The sequence below is a fragment of the Tiliqua scincoides genome, chromosome 2 (genome assembly GCF_035046505.1).
Source record: "Tiliqua scincoides isolate rTilSci1 chromosome 2, rTilSci1.hap2, whole genome shotgun sequence".
NCBI lineage: Eukaryota > Metazoa > Chordata > Lepidosauria > Squamata > Scincidae > Tiliqua > Tiliqua scincoides.
In genome coordinates, this window is record NC_089822.1 from 118,974,218 (window position 1) to 118,989,405 (window position 15,188).

Below are 15,188 nucleotides of genomic sequence, written 5' to 3' on the forward strand. Positions count from 1 at the left end.
TTACAATCTCACATAACACCAGAACCAGGGACATCCACTAAAATTGAGTGTTGGGAGAGTTAGAACAGACAAAAGAAAATATTTCTTTACTCAGCGTGTGGTCGGTCTGTGGAACTCCTTGCCACAGGATATGGTGATGGTGTCTGGCCTGGACGCCTTTAAAAGGGGATTGGACAAGTTTCTGGAGGAAAAATTCATTACGGGGTACAAGCCATGATGTGTATGCGCAACCTCCTGATTTTAGAAATGGGCTATGTCAGAATGCCAGATGCAAGGGAGGGCACCAGGATGAGGTCTCTTGTTCTGGTGTGCTCCCTGGGGCATTTGGTGGGCCTCTGTGAGATACAGGAAGCTGGACTAGATGGGCCGATGGCCTGATCCAGTGTGGCTGTTCTTATGTTCTTATGGAAGAATCTGCAGTTGCATAGCGAAAGGGGTTAGACTTGAGTGGCGGGCTACACACTCTAGCCCGTGGGACAGATCCAGCACCCACCAAAAATCTGCCCCCTGGGTGAACAGAGCTTACTCTTCTTGTAGGGAGCCTTCCTTCTGTGCCTCTGATCACCCCTAAACATTGCCGTTGCCAGCAGCTTTCAGGTTTCATCACCACAGCAGGCTTTGTGCCCAGATTTCCAGGCAAATGTGGCTGGCTGTGGTGATGTTTGGGGGCAATTGGTGGTGTGGAAAGGAGGCTCCCTGGCAGAACGGTAAGCTCCATTCATGCTGGGAAAGGGATTTTTGCCATGGTCTCTAGTTCGGAGATCGCTGGATTAGAAAATGAAGTGGCCAGATGCAAAACAGGACAGGGTCCTGCACCTTTCAGAGTTGTGAATAAGAGGAGATTTTGAGCTGTGCAGCTTGTTGTGCAAGAGTGAGAAAAGTTGCACCTGGCAAAGTTCGTATTTGTTCCTGGTCATCAGATTACTGACAGATTGAAATTATCCACTTTGTGCTGGCAAGCTCCTTTTAAATGTAACAAATTAACATGTAAGTAGGAATCTGACTTTGTTCACAGCAGCAGGAGCAGAAGCTCATAAGGACTGTCTAAGGTAGGAGTTTGATTGATTGTGATGGTGATTATTATCTGCTTCAGTGATATGCTTGAGATGTATATAATAAACACATCGCTCATCTCTGATTTTATGTCCAAGGATGAGTTACCAGTTTTTAGTGATACCATTAATGTTATTTTATGATCGCATATGTGTATTCTTTGCATTTTTATTGTACTTCATAACTGTGGTGACAGCCTAGGGCTAAGGCAAATTTAAAATACTACTATGATTAACAACTGTGGGGATTCCATATGTGCAAAGCCTTTCTCACTGATAATTTCTTGGGGCCCACAATGATTCTGAGTCAAAGTATCACAGCAGGTAGACAGAAAAACATCAAAGCATTAATTTCTACATTAAATAGTAGATAAATAAATTAAATAAAAACAAAGCAAAATCCTAACATGTATCATTGAGCCATTGGGGGAACAAATTAGTCAGGGGAAGCAGTCAAGCTGCAGCAGTATTTCAGAGCATAGAGGGCAGATATCCACTCAGCAACCAAATGAGTAATGGGTACTAGAGGTGGTTAGCACTGTCACGGCCCCCCTATGGACTGAGGCTGCAATCCTACCCAACCTTTCATGGGAGTAAGCCTCCATTGAACACAATGGGACTTTCTTTTGAGTTGACACACACAGGATTGTGCTGTGAGGATGCCAAATTCTGTTTCAGAGTCCATACATACCCCCCACTTGCTTATCTAACCCATTGTCTTTTTTCTCTTCCAGAAATGTCCTTGCTTTGTGGGCTGTCATAGATCAATATCTAAGAGATCCAATTTGTCTTCCGCACCACCACCACCCAGCTAGACCCCAGTCTGCTGGTGGTTCAGGGGATTCATCTGGGAAGGGCATGATGTCCAGTTTCTCACTCTGTGCTCTGCTGCTGCTGCTGCTGAAGAGGTCACTGTCTACTCCTCACACCTGCCCCCCACAGTGCGTCTGTGAGACTCGCCCATGGTTCACCCCACAGTCTGTCTACCATGAGGCCCGTACAGTGGACTGCAATGACTTGTTGCTAACCCGTGTGCCAGGCAATCTCTCCTCAGACACCCAGGTTCTTCTCCTGCAGAGCAACAAGATATCCAGGGTCAATGGAGAGCTCCAGCACTTGTCCAATTTGACAGAGCTTGACCTCTCCCAAAACCACTTCTCCAGAATCAGCGATGCTGGATTGGCTAACCTCTCACACCTCATTACTCTTTACTTAGAAGAAAACCAGGTGGAGGAACTGCCTGATCACTGCTTAGGTGACCTTGCCTCACTCGAGGAACTTTACATAAATCACAACCGCATCTCCTGCATTGAGCCACTGGCGTTTGCTGGGTTGACCAACCTGCTCCGGCTGCACCTCAACGCCAATCATCTCCGTGCCATTGACCACCGCTGGTTTCTCTCACTCCCCAATTTGGAGATCCTTATGATTGGAGAGAACCCCATCTCTCAGTTACAGGGTGGCAGCTTCCAGCCCTTGGGACGGCTTCACAGCCTTGTCTTGGCTGGGATGGAACTGCACCAAGTACCTACTGATGCTTTCCAAGGTCTGGACTACCTGGAGAGTGTGTCCTTCTATGATAACCATCTGACACATGTCCCCACCAAGGCACTGAAAAGTCTGCCTCTCTTAAAATTCTTGGATCTCAACAAGAACCCCATCTCAGAAATACAGGCAGGGGAATTCAAGGACATGCTGCATTTGGAGGAATTAAGCCTCAATGGCATGAAGGAACTCACAGGCATTCACAAAGGTGCTTTTGAAAATCTCCCAGAGCTGGCCAAACTGGAGCTGTGCAACAACCCACGTCTCTCTTATTTGCACCCAGGTGCCTTCCAGGGGGTGCCGGCTCTTCGCACTCTTCTGGCAAGCAATTCAGCCCTCAGCCTCCTCCCCCTTGGTCTGATAGGGACCTTGCCAGCTTTGGCTGAGATCAGTCTCTATGGAAACCCACTGCGCTGTGATTGCCCAGAGGCATGGGAACCATTAGCCATAGGACACATCCAGTTGGTTGAGGCCCAAACAACTCTCTGCACCTTGCCCTCAGTTGCTGCTGGGCATCAGCTTCAAGAAGCATTGAAAAGCAGCATCGGGGAAACTTGCTTGCCAGAAATCTCCTCCAAGGACCTGCCTGAGCAGGTGGAGGTGTTGTTAGGCTCAACAATAACCTTGGATTGTCAAGCCAGCTCAGAACCACCACCCCAGTTCCATTGGATATCACCCTCTGGGGAAAAAGTGACTGCAAAGACAGGGAGGCTCCGCTTGAGAGTAGGGGGAACCCTAGAGATAAGCACAGTTAACCCAGCAGACTCAGGAATCTACACTTGTGTGGCATGGAATGGACTGGGTTCTACCAGCCGGAGCACGGTCCTATCTGTGATTGGAGAAAGGTCTGTTGTTGCCCCTGCCAGACTGCTTGTCCTTGCTAAGAAGGTACAGTCACATTTTGTGGTGGTGGAGTGGACGACGTCCTTCACAGGACAGGAGAACGAGAGAGATGGTGAGTCAGCCACACCCCATCCACCTCCTCCTCTTCCATCATGGTCATCGGCCACCATGCGCATCCACAACCCCCACCTGAGCTACACAGCACGGGTTCCTGTGGGTATCCGGGAGTTCAATCTCACACACCTGCAGCCTGCTACCCGTTATGAAATCTGCCTTACTGTCATGTCCTCCATCCCCAAGTCTTCAGAGGCTGGTGCTCATATGGATGTTCCCCCATCGCTGGCAACCTCCACAAGCTCTTCAGCATCTTCTGGGAGTTCTTTTGAAAGAGCCTTAGCAACCACGGGGGCTTCTGTGTCTTCTCTGGGTTCCTTGGCAACCTTCAAAGGTTCTACAACATCTCCCATGGGTCACTTAGCAACCTTGGTTTCCTTAGCAACTCCCAAAGGCTCCTCAGCATCCCCTACAGATCTTTTGGCAACCTCCACATTTCCTCCACCGGTTCTGCAGCTGCCCCACACACAACGTTCCTGCCTTAATGTCACCACCAAGGAGGCCTCACTGTCTGTGGAGCTGATGGGAGGGTGGGCAGGTGGTGCGGCACTGGCTGCCGTTACTGGCTCATTGTTAGCGGCTCTGAGTGCCATCCTCCTACTTCTCTGTGCCTCACGACGGCTTAAGGAAAAAGGGTGTCGCCACTCGCTCAAGAAGTACATGCAGCATGCAGCTGCTATTCCGCTCAATGAGGTCTACCCTCCGTTGATCAGCTTGTGGGATGCTGAGGGAGATTTGCCCATGCCAATGGCTCCACTTACCCAGTTAGCTCCACCCACACCAACTCCTCCTCCACCTTCTACAGTGGGGCACACCCTTCTGCAGCCGCCCCCTCCTGGTCAGATTGACACTTCCAAGACCTATCTATGGCAACAGCCATGACTTAGAGATGAAGTGGGCAGACACACCTCTTAATCCAACCATTAGCAGGAAAACCTCCCCTCCCCATGGATTTTAGGGTATAAGAGTGGGTCTTCCCGATCATGTCCTCGCCTCCCACCTTTCCCATTTGCACACTCATGCGCACGCACTCCACCACGTAGAGAGCACCAGGACCCTGGATGTTTTTTGACCCAGGTCTCACTGTGTAGTCATAGCCAAATAGGGAGGGGAGTATCAGGTGGATGGTCAGACCCCCTGGGACAGTGTAGCCCCTGGGGGGCAGGAAAAAAAGTTTTGAATAAAGTTGTTGAGTTGGAGAACACTGACAGTATTTGGTTGTGTTTTGTATTGTTTTGAAACTGCCACCGAACATCCTCCTGCAGAAATGAAATGAATCTGTCTTACCCAATGTAAACACACATCACTTTTCCAAAGAAGGTTAAGATGCTCCCCTCTAGTGGACGTTTTGGGATGTAACAGGCCTGGTTCTCCCACTGGCATGGACTGCAAACTTCAGTTTCAAATCTGAGAAGTACTGGGACACAGGCCTATGTGGCAGCCCTGTGCTACAACCTGGAAGCCTTTCCCTCTTATTCCAGCCATGTGAAGGCTGGTAGCATTTCCTGAGTGGTAAAGAGAAGGCAGACTGTGTGTGCTCAGAGGCTACCTCATTTTCACATAATTCACATTCCCCACTGGGGTAAGACATGACATTGAAAACAGGTTCTGGGCTCTGAACCATGCCCTGAAAATCCCTGATTCAAATTCAGCCATCTATGTGTTGTCACTTGCTCCTTGCTGGTTGCTAGGAAATATCAGCCAAACCCCGCTCCTTGCTTGAAGATGGGCAACATTTGCTACTAGAGGTACCTCCATTGTCGCAATCATTGGAGTTCCTGGAGGGGGGCAAAATGCTAAGTTTTTTTGGTGCCTGAATGCTGGTGTAAAGTGGCCCCTTCCCTTCACCAGAGTCAGTTGGAGCAAGGAGAGTGAAGCGGACAAGATGCTTCCATTTCGCTGCCCCTATGTTGGGTCCATGGTTGGCAACCTTCAGTCTCGAAAGACTATGGTATAAGCCTACAGCACCTGGTATTCCCAGGCAGTCTCCCATCCAAGTACTAACCAGGCCTGACCCTGCTTAGCTTCCGAGATCAGACAAGATCGGGCATGTGCAGGGTAACAGTTACTGCCCCTGCTCTGCAGACAAGGGGGGTGGACACCACACCAGCATTCAGACACCTGAAAAACTTAGCATTTTACCCTCCTCCTGAAATGCCAGTGGTAGGTAGTTCTAAGTTAGAACATAACCTAAACAGTTCAGTAAATTGGGACACAGGATCTAGAGAGCAATAAATAATTAAACAAACCCAAATAAAAACTAGCTTGAGGTTACAAAAACAGTCCAGCCTAAGAGAACAGAACTAGGAGGGAAAGAACCTAGGAAGGGCCAATTCCCAACCACCCAGGCAGAGTCCATTTTAGAAATTCAGCAATCACCACCTTTAGGAGGTGATAAGAGCCCCATTAGGCTAATCCAAGCAGTCCATTCAGGAGCCTGCAGAGTAGGTTACGCCCATCAGCAGCCGTTTGCCTTCCTGAGCTTTTGTAAACTCACCTGGGAAGGCCAGCCCCCTTTCAATCAGGAAGGAAGGAGGGAGGAGGAGCCAGCCAGGAGTATAAAGCTAGGCCTGCCATCACGTGAGGCTCTCTCCAGACACGTGCAGCCTCTGGGAACCCAGTGCCTCGGGAACTAAGTGCCAGGTAAGGCACGAGAGTTTAGCATCTGGGCGAGTTCAGCAGCAAGGCGAGGAGGCCAGGGCCCCATACACTGCCCTTCCTCTTCCCTTGAGAAGAGGGCTGCTAACCAGTGTAGGGTTTTTAAAAGGACCCCTAAATAAAACAACAACAAAAAAGCTATGCAGTCAGACAGCCAGCAGCAGGGTGGGGGCTATCCAGTGATCTGCATCGAGTGCCACATGTATGACTATATGCCTCTGGGGCATAAGTCATGGGTGTGTCCTCGGTGCAAGGAGCTCCAGGGTCTCAGGGAACGCGTCCGCTCCCTTGAAGCCTTGGTGGCTGACCTGGAGAAGCGCAGGCAGGCAGAGGAGGACCGTGGGGAGACTTCCGGGGACGATCAGGCTTCATCCCAACCTCAGGCGTGCAGCTCCTCGGCTGCCCGGGTGGGAAGTCTCGGGACTGGAGGACGTCATCCTGGAGAGGAGGGAAACAGTCCCCTAGGGGGGACCCCTTCTCCAGGGGATGGGCCCGTATCCGAACGCACTCGGGATACTCCTCGGCGGGAGGCGGGTCGGGGGCTTCTTGTAGTGGGGGATTCGGTTATTAGAAACATAGAGAGGGGGGTTTGCGACAGATGTGAGGACCGCATGGTGACTTGCCTGCCTGGTGCGAAGGTTGCGGACATCACTTCTCGTCTAGACAGGCTAGTAGACAGTGCTGGGGGAGAGGTAGCGGCTGTGGTGCATGTCGGCACCAACGACGTGGGCAAGTGTAGCTGGGAGGTCCTGGAGGCCAAATTTAGGCTTTTAGGCAGGAAGCTGAAAGCCAGGACCTCAAAGGTAGCATTCTCTGAAGTGCTACCTGTTCCACGTGCAGGGCCAGCTAGGCAGGCGGAGATCAGGGGTCTCAATGCGTGGATGAGATGGTGGTGTAGGGAGGAGGGGTTTAGATTCGTTAGGCACTGGGGAACTTTTTGGGATAAGCGGGGCCTGTACAAGAGGGACGGGCTCCACTTGAACCAGAATGGAACCAGACTGCTGGCGCATAACATTAAAAAGGTGGCAGAGCAGCTTTTAAACTGATCCCTGGGGGAAGGCCGACAGGAGCCGAGGGGCATCCGGTTCGGGACTCCTCATCCCTATGGGATGAGGATGGGGAGGTTAGAGAACAACAAGACAAAGGCAGAGTAGGAGAAGAAATTGGGAAAGGTAGTGTGATGGGATGTGATAGACGGTTTGGCACAATGAGAGGATGCGGGGACAAAGGAGCGAATAAGCAGCGCATCCTGGGGCATTCCGTGTACAAATGCTTTTATGCGAATGCCCGAAGTCTACGAGCAAAGGTGGGAGAACTGGAATGTCTGGTGACAAGGGAAAATATTGACATAGTGGGCATAACGGAAACCTGGTGGAATGCGGAGAATCAGTGGGATACCGCAATCCCGGGCTATAAACTCTACAGGAGGGATAGGCAGGGGCGTGTTGGAGGTGGGGTGGCCATTTATGTTAAGGAAGGGATAGAATCCAGCAAAGTAGAGATTGAAGGTGGGTCCGACTCCACCGTATAATCTCTGTGGGTTAAATTACCAAGCTTGTGCAGCGATGTAATACTGGGGGCGTGCTGTCGTCCTCCAGACCAGAAATCTGTTGGGGACCTTGAAATGAGGAAACAGATCAGGGAGGTGGCAAGGAGGGACAGGGTTGTAATCATGGGGGACTTCAATTATCCTCATATTGACTGGGTCAATTTGTGTTCTGGTCACGATAAGGAGACCGGATTTCTTGACGTGCTAAATGACTGTGGCTTAGATCAGCTAGTCACGGAGCCCACCAGAGGACAGGTGACTCTGGATTTAATATTGTGCGGTACGCAGGACCTGGTTAGAGATGTAAGAACATAAGAACAGCCCCACTGGATCAGGCCATAGGCCCATCTAGTCCAGCTTCCTGTATCTCACAGCGGCCCACCAAATGCCCCAGGGAGCACACCAGATAACAAGAGACCTCATCCTGGTGCCCTCCCTTGCATCTGGCATTCTGACATAAACCCATTTCTAAAATCAGGTGGTTGCGCAAACACATCATGGCTTGTACCCCATAATGGATTTTTCCTCCAGAAACTTGTCCAATCCCCTTTTAAAGGCATCTAGGCTAGACGCCAGCACCACATCCTGTGGCAAGGAGTTCCACAGACCGACCACACGCTGAGTAAAGAAATATTTTCTTTTGTCTGTCCTAACCCGCCCAGCACTCAATTTTAGTGGATGTCCCCTGGTTCTGGTATTATGTGAGAGTGTAAAGAGTATCTCCCTATCCACTCTGTCCATCCCCTGCATAATTTTGTATGTCTCAATCATGTCCCCCCTCAGGCGTCTCTTTTCTAGGCTGAAGAGGCCCAAATGCCGTAGCCTTTCCTCATAAGGAAGGTGCCCCAGCCCCGTAATCATCTTAGTCGCTCTCTTTTGCACCTTTTCCATTTCCACTATGTCTTTTTTGAGATGTGGCGACCAGAACTGGACACAATACTCCAGGTGTGGCCTTACCATAGATTTGTACAACGGCATTATAATGCTAGCCGTTTTGTTCTCAATACCCTTCCTAATGATCCCAAGCATAGAATTGGCCTTCTTTACTGCCGCCGCACATTGGGTCGACACTTTCATCGACCTGTCCACCACCACCCCAAGATCTCTCTCCTGATCTGTCACAGACAGCTCAGAACCCATCAGCCTATATGTGAAGTTTTGATTTTTTGCCCCAATGTGCATGACTTTACACTTACTGACATTGAAGCGCATCTGCCATTTTGCTGCCCATTCTGCCAGTCTGGAGAGATCGTTCTGGAGCTCCTCACAATCACTTCTGGTCTTTACCATTCGGAAAAGTTTGGTGTCGTCTGCAAACTTAGCCACTTCACTGCTCAACCCTGTCTCCAGGTCATTTATGAAGAGGTTGAAAAGCACCGGTCCCAGGACAGATCCTTGGGGCACACTGCTTTTCACCTCTCTCCATTGTGAAAATTGCCCATTGACACCCACTCTCTGCTTCCTGGCCTCCAACCAGTTCTCAATCCACAAGAGGACCTGTCCTCTAATTCCCTGACTGTGGAGTTTTTTCAGTAGCCTTTGGTGAGGGACCGTGTCAAACGCCTTCTGAAAGTCCAGATATATAATGTCCACGGATTCTCCCGCATCCACATGCCTGTTGACCTTTTCAAAGAATTCTATAAGGTTTGTGAGGCAAGACTTACCCTTACAGAAGCCATGCTGACTCTCCCTCAGCAAGGCCTGTTCGTCTATGTGTTTTGAGATCCTATCTTTGATGAGGCATTCCACCATCTTACCCGGTATGGATGTTAGGCTGACCGGCCTATAGTTTCCCGGGTCCCCCCTCTTTCCCTTTTTAAAAATAGGCGTGACATTTGCTATCCTCCAATCTTCTGGCACCATGGCCGTTTTGAGGGACAAGTTGCACACCTTAGTCAAGAGATCTGCAACTTCATTCTTCAATTCCTTAATAACTCTTGGGTGGATGCCATCAGGGCCCGGTGACTTATTGATCTTTAATTTATCAATGAGGTCTGAAACATCTTCTCTTTTAACCTCTATCTGACTTAACTCCTCGGTTAGGAGGGGCCATTCGGGCAGCGGTATCTGCCCGAGGTCTTCTGCCGTGAAGACAGATGCAAAGAACTCATTTAATTTCTCTGCCATCTCTAAGTCTCCTTTTTATCTCCCCTTTCCCTCCCTCACCATCCAGAGGGCCAACCGCTTCTCTGGCGGGTTTCCTGCTTCTTTGAAGAAGCTTTTATTATTCCCCTTAATGTTGCTGGCCATGTGTTCCTCATAGTCTCGCTTGGCCTCCAGTATCACCTTCTTACATTTCTTTTGCCACAGTTTATGTTCCTTTTTATTCTCCTCATTAGGGCAAGACTTCCATTTACGGAAGGAAGCTTCCTTGCCCTTCACAGCCTCTCTAACTTAGCTGGTTAGCCATGCGGGCACCCTCCTGGATTTAGTGGAACCCTTCTTTCTTTGCGGTATACACCTCTGCTGGGCCTCTATTACTATTGTTTTAAGCAGCCTCCATGCACTCAGGAGAGATTGGACTCTTTTTACCCTCCCTTTCAACCTCCTTCTAACCTCCTTCTAACCAGCCTCCTCATTTGAGGGAAGTCCGCCCGTCGGAAGTCAAGGGTTTTTGTTAGAGATTTGCCTGGTATTCTTCCCCCAATGTGCACGTCAAAACGGATCGCAGCATGATCACTGTACCCCAATGGCTCAGTAACGTTTACTGATAAACATTGATAAATTAAAGATCAATAAGTCACCGGGCCCTGATGGCATCCACCCAAGAGTTATTAAGGAATTGAAGAATGAAGTTGCAGATCATTAAAAGAGGGTACATCATTAAAAGAGGGTACAAACACAGGTGTGAAGACCTCATCTTTGGCAGAACTTCAGACCTGTTTCTTGGCATGCCCATCTCGTTAGTGCGCCCTGATACGTTCCTTTTATCTTTTACACTTGTTGCTTAACATAGCTTCTGGTTCCTTTTATTAAAAGGGGTTTTCAGAAGCTTTACTAAACTAAAACTTCTATACCTTAATTCTATATAACTATTGTGACCAGTTACCTTGAGTACATTGGTATTAAGGGATATGTCTTTTGCCCTAAAAAGCATGACAGATATTGGCAGGCATAGTGGTGTATGTCCTTGCTAAGAAGTAACCTCATTCCTCTTCAGTGGTTGCCTAGCACCTGCTAAAGTGTAATCTCTCTGAACTAAGGCTTCAGCCAGCTTCTTTGCTCTCTTAAACTTTTCAAGTAACTTTTAGTCCCCTATGGCCTGCCTCTATTTCAGCTGCAATTCAAACAAAGAGTCTCCAAAAGCAGAAGTTTCCTGATACTTTCCACTCTGTCCCTTTCATTTTCTCGCCCTCTCATTACTTTCAAAAGGGGAATAGCCTTGTCTCACTTTGACTTGTTCAAGGATGCTTGCTTATCTAATTAACATGTGTGCTATCTTCTAAAGTTCATCTCTTGCAGGTGTCTGTGGTTAGCAAGCTAGATGCTTTGTTAGTTTGCCAAGAAACATTGCCAACTGATAGCAGAGCAGTTAATTTTAACAGAGCAGTTAATTCTTTTAAACTTTCCCCTAAGTTCATGCTTTTTCTGTCTTCTTCTTGCCTTCTCCCCCCCCCTTTGGTTCTTTGTTGCACTGTATTGATGGTTGCTACAGGTTTGGCTTGGGGGGGGGGTCTGAGACAGGTAAGCAGGCGTCAAATGCACAGGACACTGTGATATCTTCCCGTGCTCTTCATATTTCTCTCTTCATTTAAACAGCCCCTGTGAAGGAAAGTGCAAGAGGAAACAGAGATCTGCACCCCCCCCCCCGCCTTCTCACCATGCTTCTTCCTTCACTGGGCCCCAGGTGGCCCAGTAGCTGCTATTGTACCCGTCAGTGCCTAACAGCAGCTTCAGCAGGGTGGGATTCACATTGGGGAATTGGCATGGAGGGAGGGGTAAAGCTCCCGACTCCTGGTCCCTCAGGCCAAATCCAAACTTCTCCCAGTTGCTTTTAGGAAAGTAAAAAAATACCAGAACTGGAGATCCAGTCACAGGCCTTCCACATTCAATGTAGTTTGATCCTTGGGCTGCAGAGAAGTAGCAGTTCTCCCCATTGCACCTTCCTCCGTCACTTGCAGCCATGTGGTCTGTCAGTCAGCTGCACGCAAGCTGTCCGGTAGTCCCAGAGCTTGATTGCTTACAAAAAGAAGCACCAGTTCTCAGGCTTGTCTGGAAACTCTGCCCTCTGACTGGAAACTTTTCCCCTCCACCAATCACTGATGTGGTTAACATACTGGTAAGAGAAAAAGCACACTGTACATATTCAGAGGCCCCTTCAAATTAATAACTGTATTCTATATATGAGGGCTGAGCTCCAGTTTTAGAAATTGATTCTAGGGCTTTGCCACACACTAACCTTTATATAATGTGAGTCATGAGCAAGTTGCAGGGCTCATTGAGCAGTGTAGAGTATAGGCAGGTCAGGAAGATGATGCACTGTGGCACCTGTTGTGGCACAGAACCAGGTGAAATAGGTGACCTACTGGATCCAGAAGCATCAGGGGGAAGGGATGGGGAGCATTTTAACATTCACAGTACATAGCATTTGCATTGTGTTACAGTGTTCAAAGTGCTTCACCTCCATCAGTGATTTTCACTGGTGTGCCACAGATGGTCTGCAGGTGAGCCTTGGGAGTTCGGGGGAAGGGCCTTTGGGGATTTGAGCCCCTCGCCAGCAGCACAGTATGCCTTGTCAACTGTCCAAAAAATAATGGTGTGCCCTGAAAATGTTAGTGCCTTGTCAATGTGCTATGAGATGAAGACAGCTGAAAATAGCTGACCTACATTATATTCTTGCAGTCCTTTCAACAATCCCATAAGGTAAGTCAATATCATTATCTTCATATTAGAACTGGGGGGCCTGAGACTCAGAAAGCCAGCAATGTGGCAAGATGCAAACCAGGATCTTTCTCATTTGTAGCTGAGCCTTTTACCCATTGCACTACATCAGCCCTCAAAAGAGCTCCTTCTTATCCTTAGCAGAAGAGGGGGGGGAGGACTGTAAGGCACAAGGAGTAATCAGAAGAGATGGGGGTGGAGGCGGAGGGGGGGGAGCTGAAATGAAGGAGAGGCCCAGGAGCGTAGCAAGCCTTTATCTCTGAAGCCAAATTTGGCATCCACCCACACATCCTGCCAACACTGTAACAGGCCAGAAATACATCAGCATGAATTAAAGAACAAAGGATATGGGTGCAGTAGCTATGAATTCATGTTCACTTCTGAGGCAAATAGCTAATATGCGCTGAAGGAAAGGAAGGGGAGAAGCGAGTGCTGCACCCACTAGTCAGACCTAGAATTGCCAACTTTTTCAATTATGTACTTGCAGGCAGTGACAGGTTTCTCCTGTGTGTTGATGCCGGAGGGAGTTTCCCTGCAGGAGAAATAGCAGCAGGGGTTGAATGCATGGATGGACAGACAGACAACTTCAGTCTGGACTGGAACTATGGAGGAGGGAAAAGATTCATGCCCCTTCTCCTCACGCTGTGGTTCTGATCCTGACTCCCCCCCCATGCATGCCCCACACCTGCTATTTCCATCCGAAAAGCAAGCATGTAAGGGACAAGCTATGCAATTAGTGTCATTTGTCGTTTGGTCCTTCAACAGCTACGCAACATGAATGTCAGCATGTTGAGTTGCTGTTGAATTTCAACAAGTGAAGAGTTTCCCAACATTGTGTATACACTCGGCACAGGATGCTAGCCAGAAAGTTAGACCTGTCACAAACTTGATAAGCAAAGGAAGTGAACATGGTTGGAGTAGGAGAAAGCAGGAATAGCCATGAAGACCTGGGGAAAGAGAAACAGATGGAACAATATAGGGCTTATGCCCTGGTAAGGTCCTAAAGGAACCCTTTAGAAGTCCATAAGGGGGCAAAGGTGTTTCAGTGGGAGAAGATTCATTGCAACCTTTGAAGACTCACTTTGGCATAACTACAGAAAGGTCACCTGCACGGGAAAGTTACATGGATCAATTTTTTTAAGAGGTTGAAAGTGTGCCTTGGCCAAGCATACCTGTACACACATTTGCTCATTTAATGTTTCATATTTCATAGCCCATGTGTAAAACGGGTGGCCCAAAAGTAGAGCCAGTTGTTTGGGGCTGATCTGGGTGTACACAAGCTGTTTAATTACTTAAGACTGTGGTTCTCAAACTCCTGTGTAGGGTTTGCGAACCACTAAGTCTTCATGGAGGTGAGGGGGAAGGCAGTGGCACAATCCTCAGGTTTGCGCCACTGCCAGGGACTGAGGGACCCTGTGCCAGGGACACTGCCACTGCCAGGGACACTGGGACTCCTGTGGGTGCAGGGCTCCCCACATCTTGGAAAGTTAAAAAAAATGAGATCCTGATCCAGTTCCAGGTTGCAATCGTGAAAATGGAAGTGGGTTGCGGTCGCATTTTTTTAATATTCTGAGAAGTGGGGAGCCCTGCAGAGGGCTCTGGGGGGCTCCCTGCACCTCCAGGAGGCTGATGCAAGGAGTGTGACAAAAAAGTCCCTGGCAGCAACACGATCCTGAGGATCATGCCTGTGCTTTCCTCCCTGCCCTGCCCCTGAAGGGGAAAGGGGCCGTGGTTCTTGGGCTGGTGGGTTGTGACCCACCGGTTGGAGAACCACTGACTTAAGATGTGCAGCTTTAAAAAAAATCACTAAAAGCATTACTTTTTCGACTATTGTCTCCCTTGACTTACTGGGCCATTGGACGCAGCTCGCCGTTAGGGTGAAATCCTGTACATTGTATGGGGTGGTGTGTTTTTGCAAGGATTCCACTGCTCCCCTGGCTGGTTTCTGCAGTTCCCCAGGGAGCCATGGCTCACAGTTTGGGAACCACTGAACTAGGCTATTCCCCCATCCCTCCAGTGGCGTCAATATGGTGGTGTGGGTAGTGCGGCCTGCACCAGGTGATGCACTGTGGGGGGGGGAACGTGCCACCTGCCTGCTTGCCCTTCTGCCTGCTGTGCGCTTAGTAAGCATGCAACACCACAGGAACCTCTGTCCAAGTTCAGAGACTCCCGTCCTTCTCAACGAAGGGCTGAAGATAGCTCTAGGCATCCTGCGTTTGCACAAGCCTTGCACATTCATGAGACACCACAGGAACCTGTGCGAACCTTACTAAGTGCACGGTGGGCAGGCAGCATGTCCCCCCCCCTCCCAATGGCCAGTCAGAGAGTTGTATTTGAATTTCTGGGTGGGAGGAGAGAAAGAGAGCTAAACTGAATTTTAGAGATGGTTAAGTCTGCTTAACAACTTGGTCTGCTTAGCTGGAGAGTTAGAGGTTAGCATTTGGTGGGAATGGGAGAGTTTTAACTTTGTTGGAACTGTGTGGAAACTGGAACTGGAGAGACTCACAGTTGTCAGATACGCTTTCCAGAGGCCGGTCTGTTACTGC

At 49.1% G+C, this 15,188-nt stretch overlaps 1 protein-coding gene and 1 pseudogene across 1 annotated transcript; one reads left to right on the forward strand and one right to left on the reverse strand.

Moving 5' to 3' along the window:
* Positions 1-1,913: 1,913 nt before the first annotated feature.
* Positions 1,914-4,456, forward strand: LOC136638699 (leucine-rich repeat neuronal protein 1-like). Its single transcript, XM_066612734.1, has 2 exons — positions 1,914-3,744; positions 4,021-4,456. Exons 1-2 carry the CDS (start codon positions 1,914-1,916, stop codon positions 4,434-4,436), a joined length of 2,247 nt encoding a protein of 748 aa, XP_066468831.1. The 3' UTR covers positions 4,437-4,456.
* Positions 4,457-5,510: 1,054 nt separating this feature from the next.
* On the reverse strand, positions 5,511-5,627 carry LOC136642545 (5S ribosomal RNA; annotated as a pseudogene).
* Positions 5,628-15,188: the final 9,561 nt, after the last annotated feature.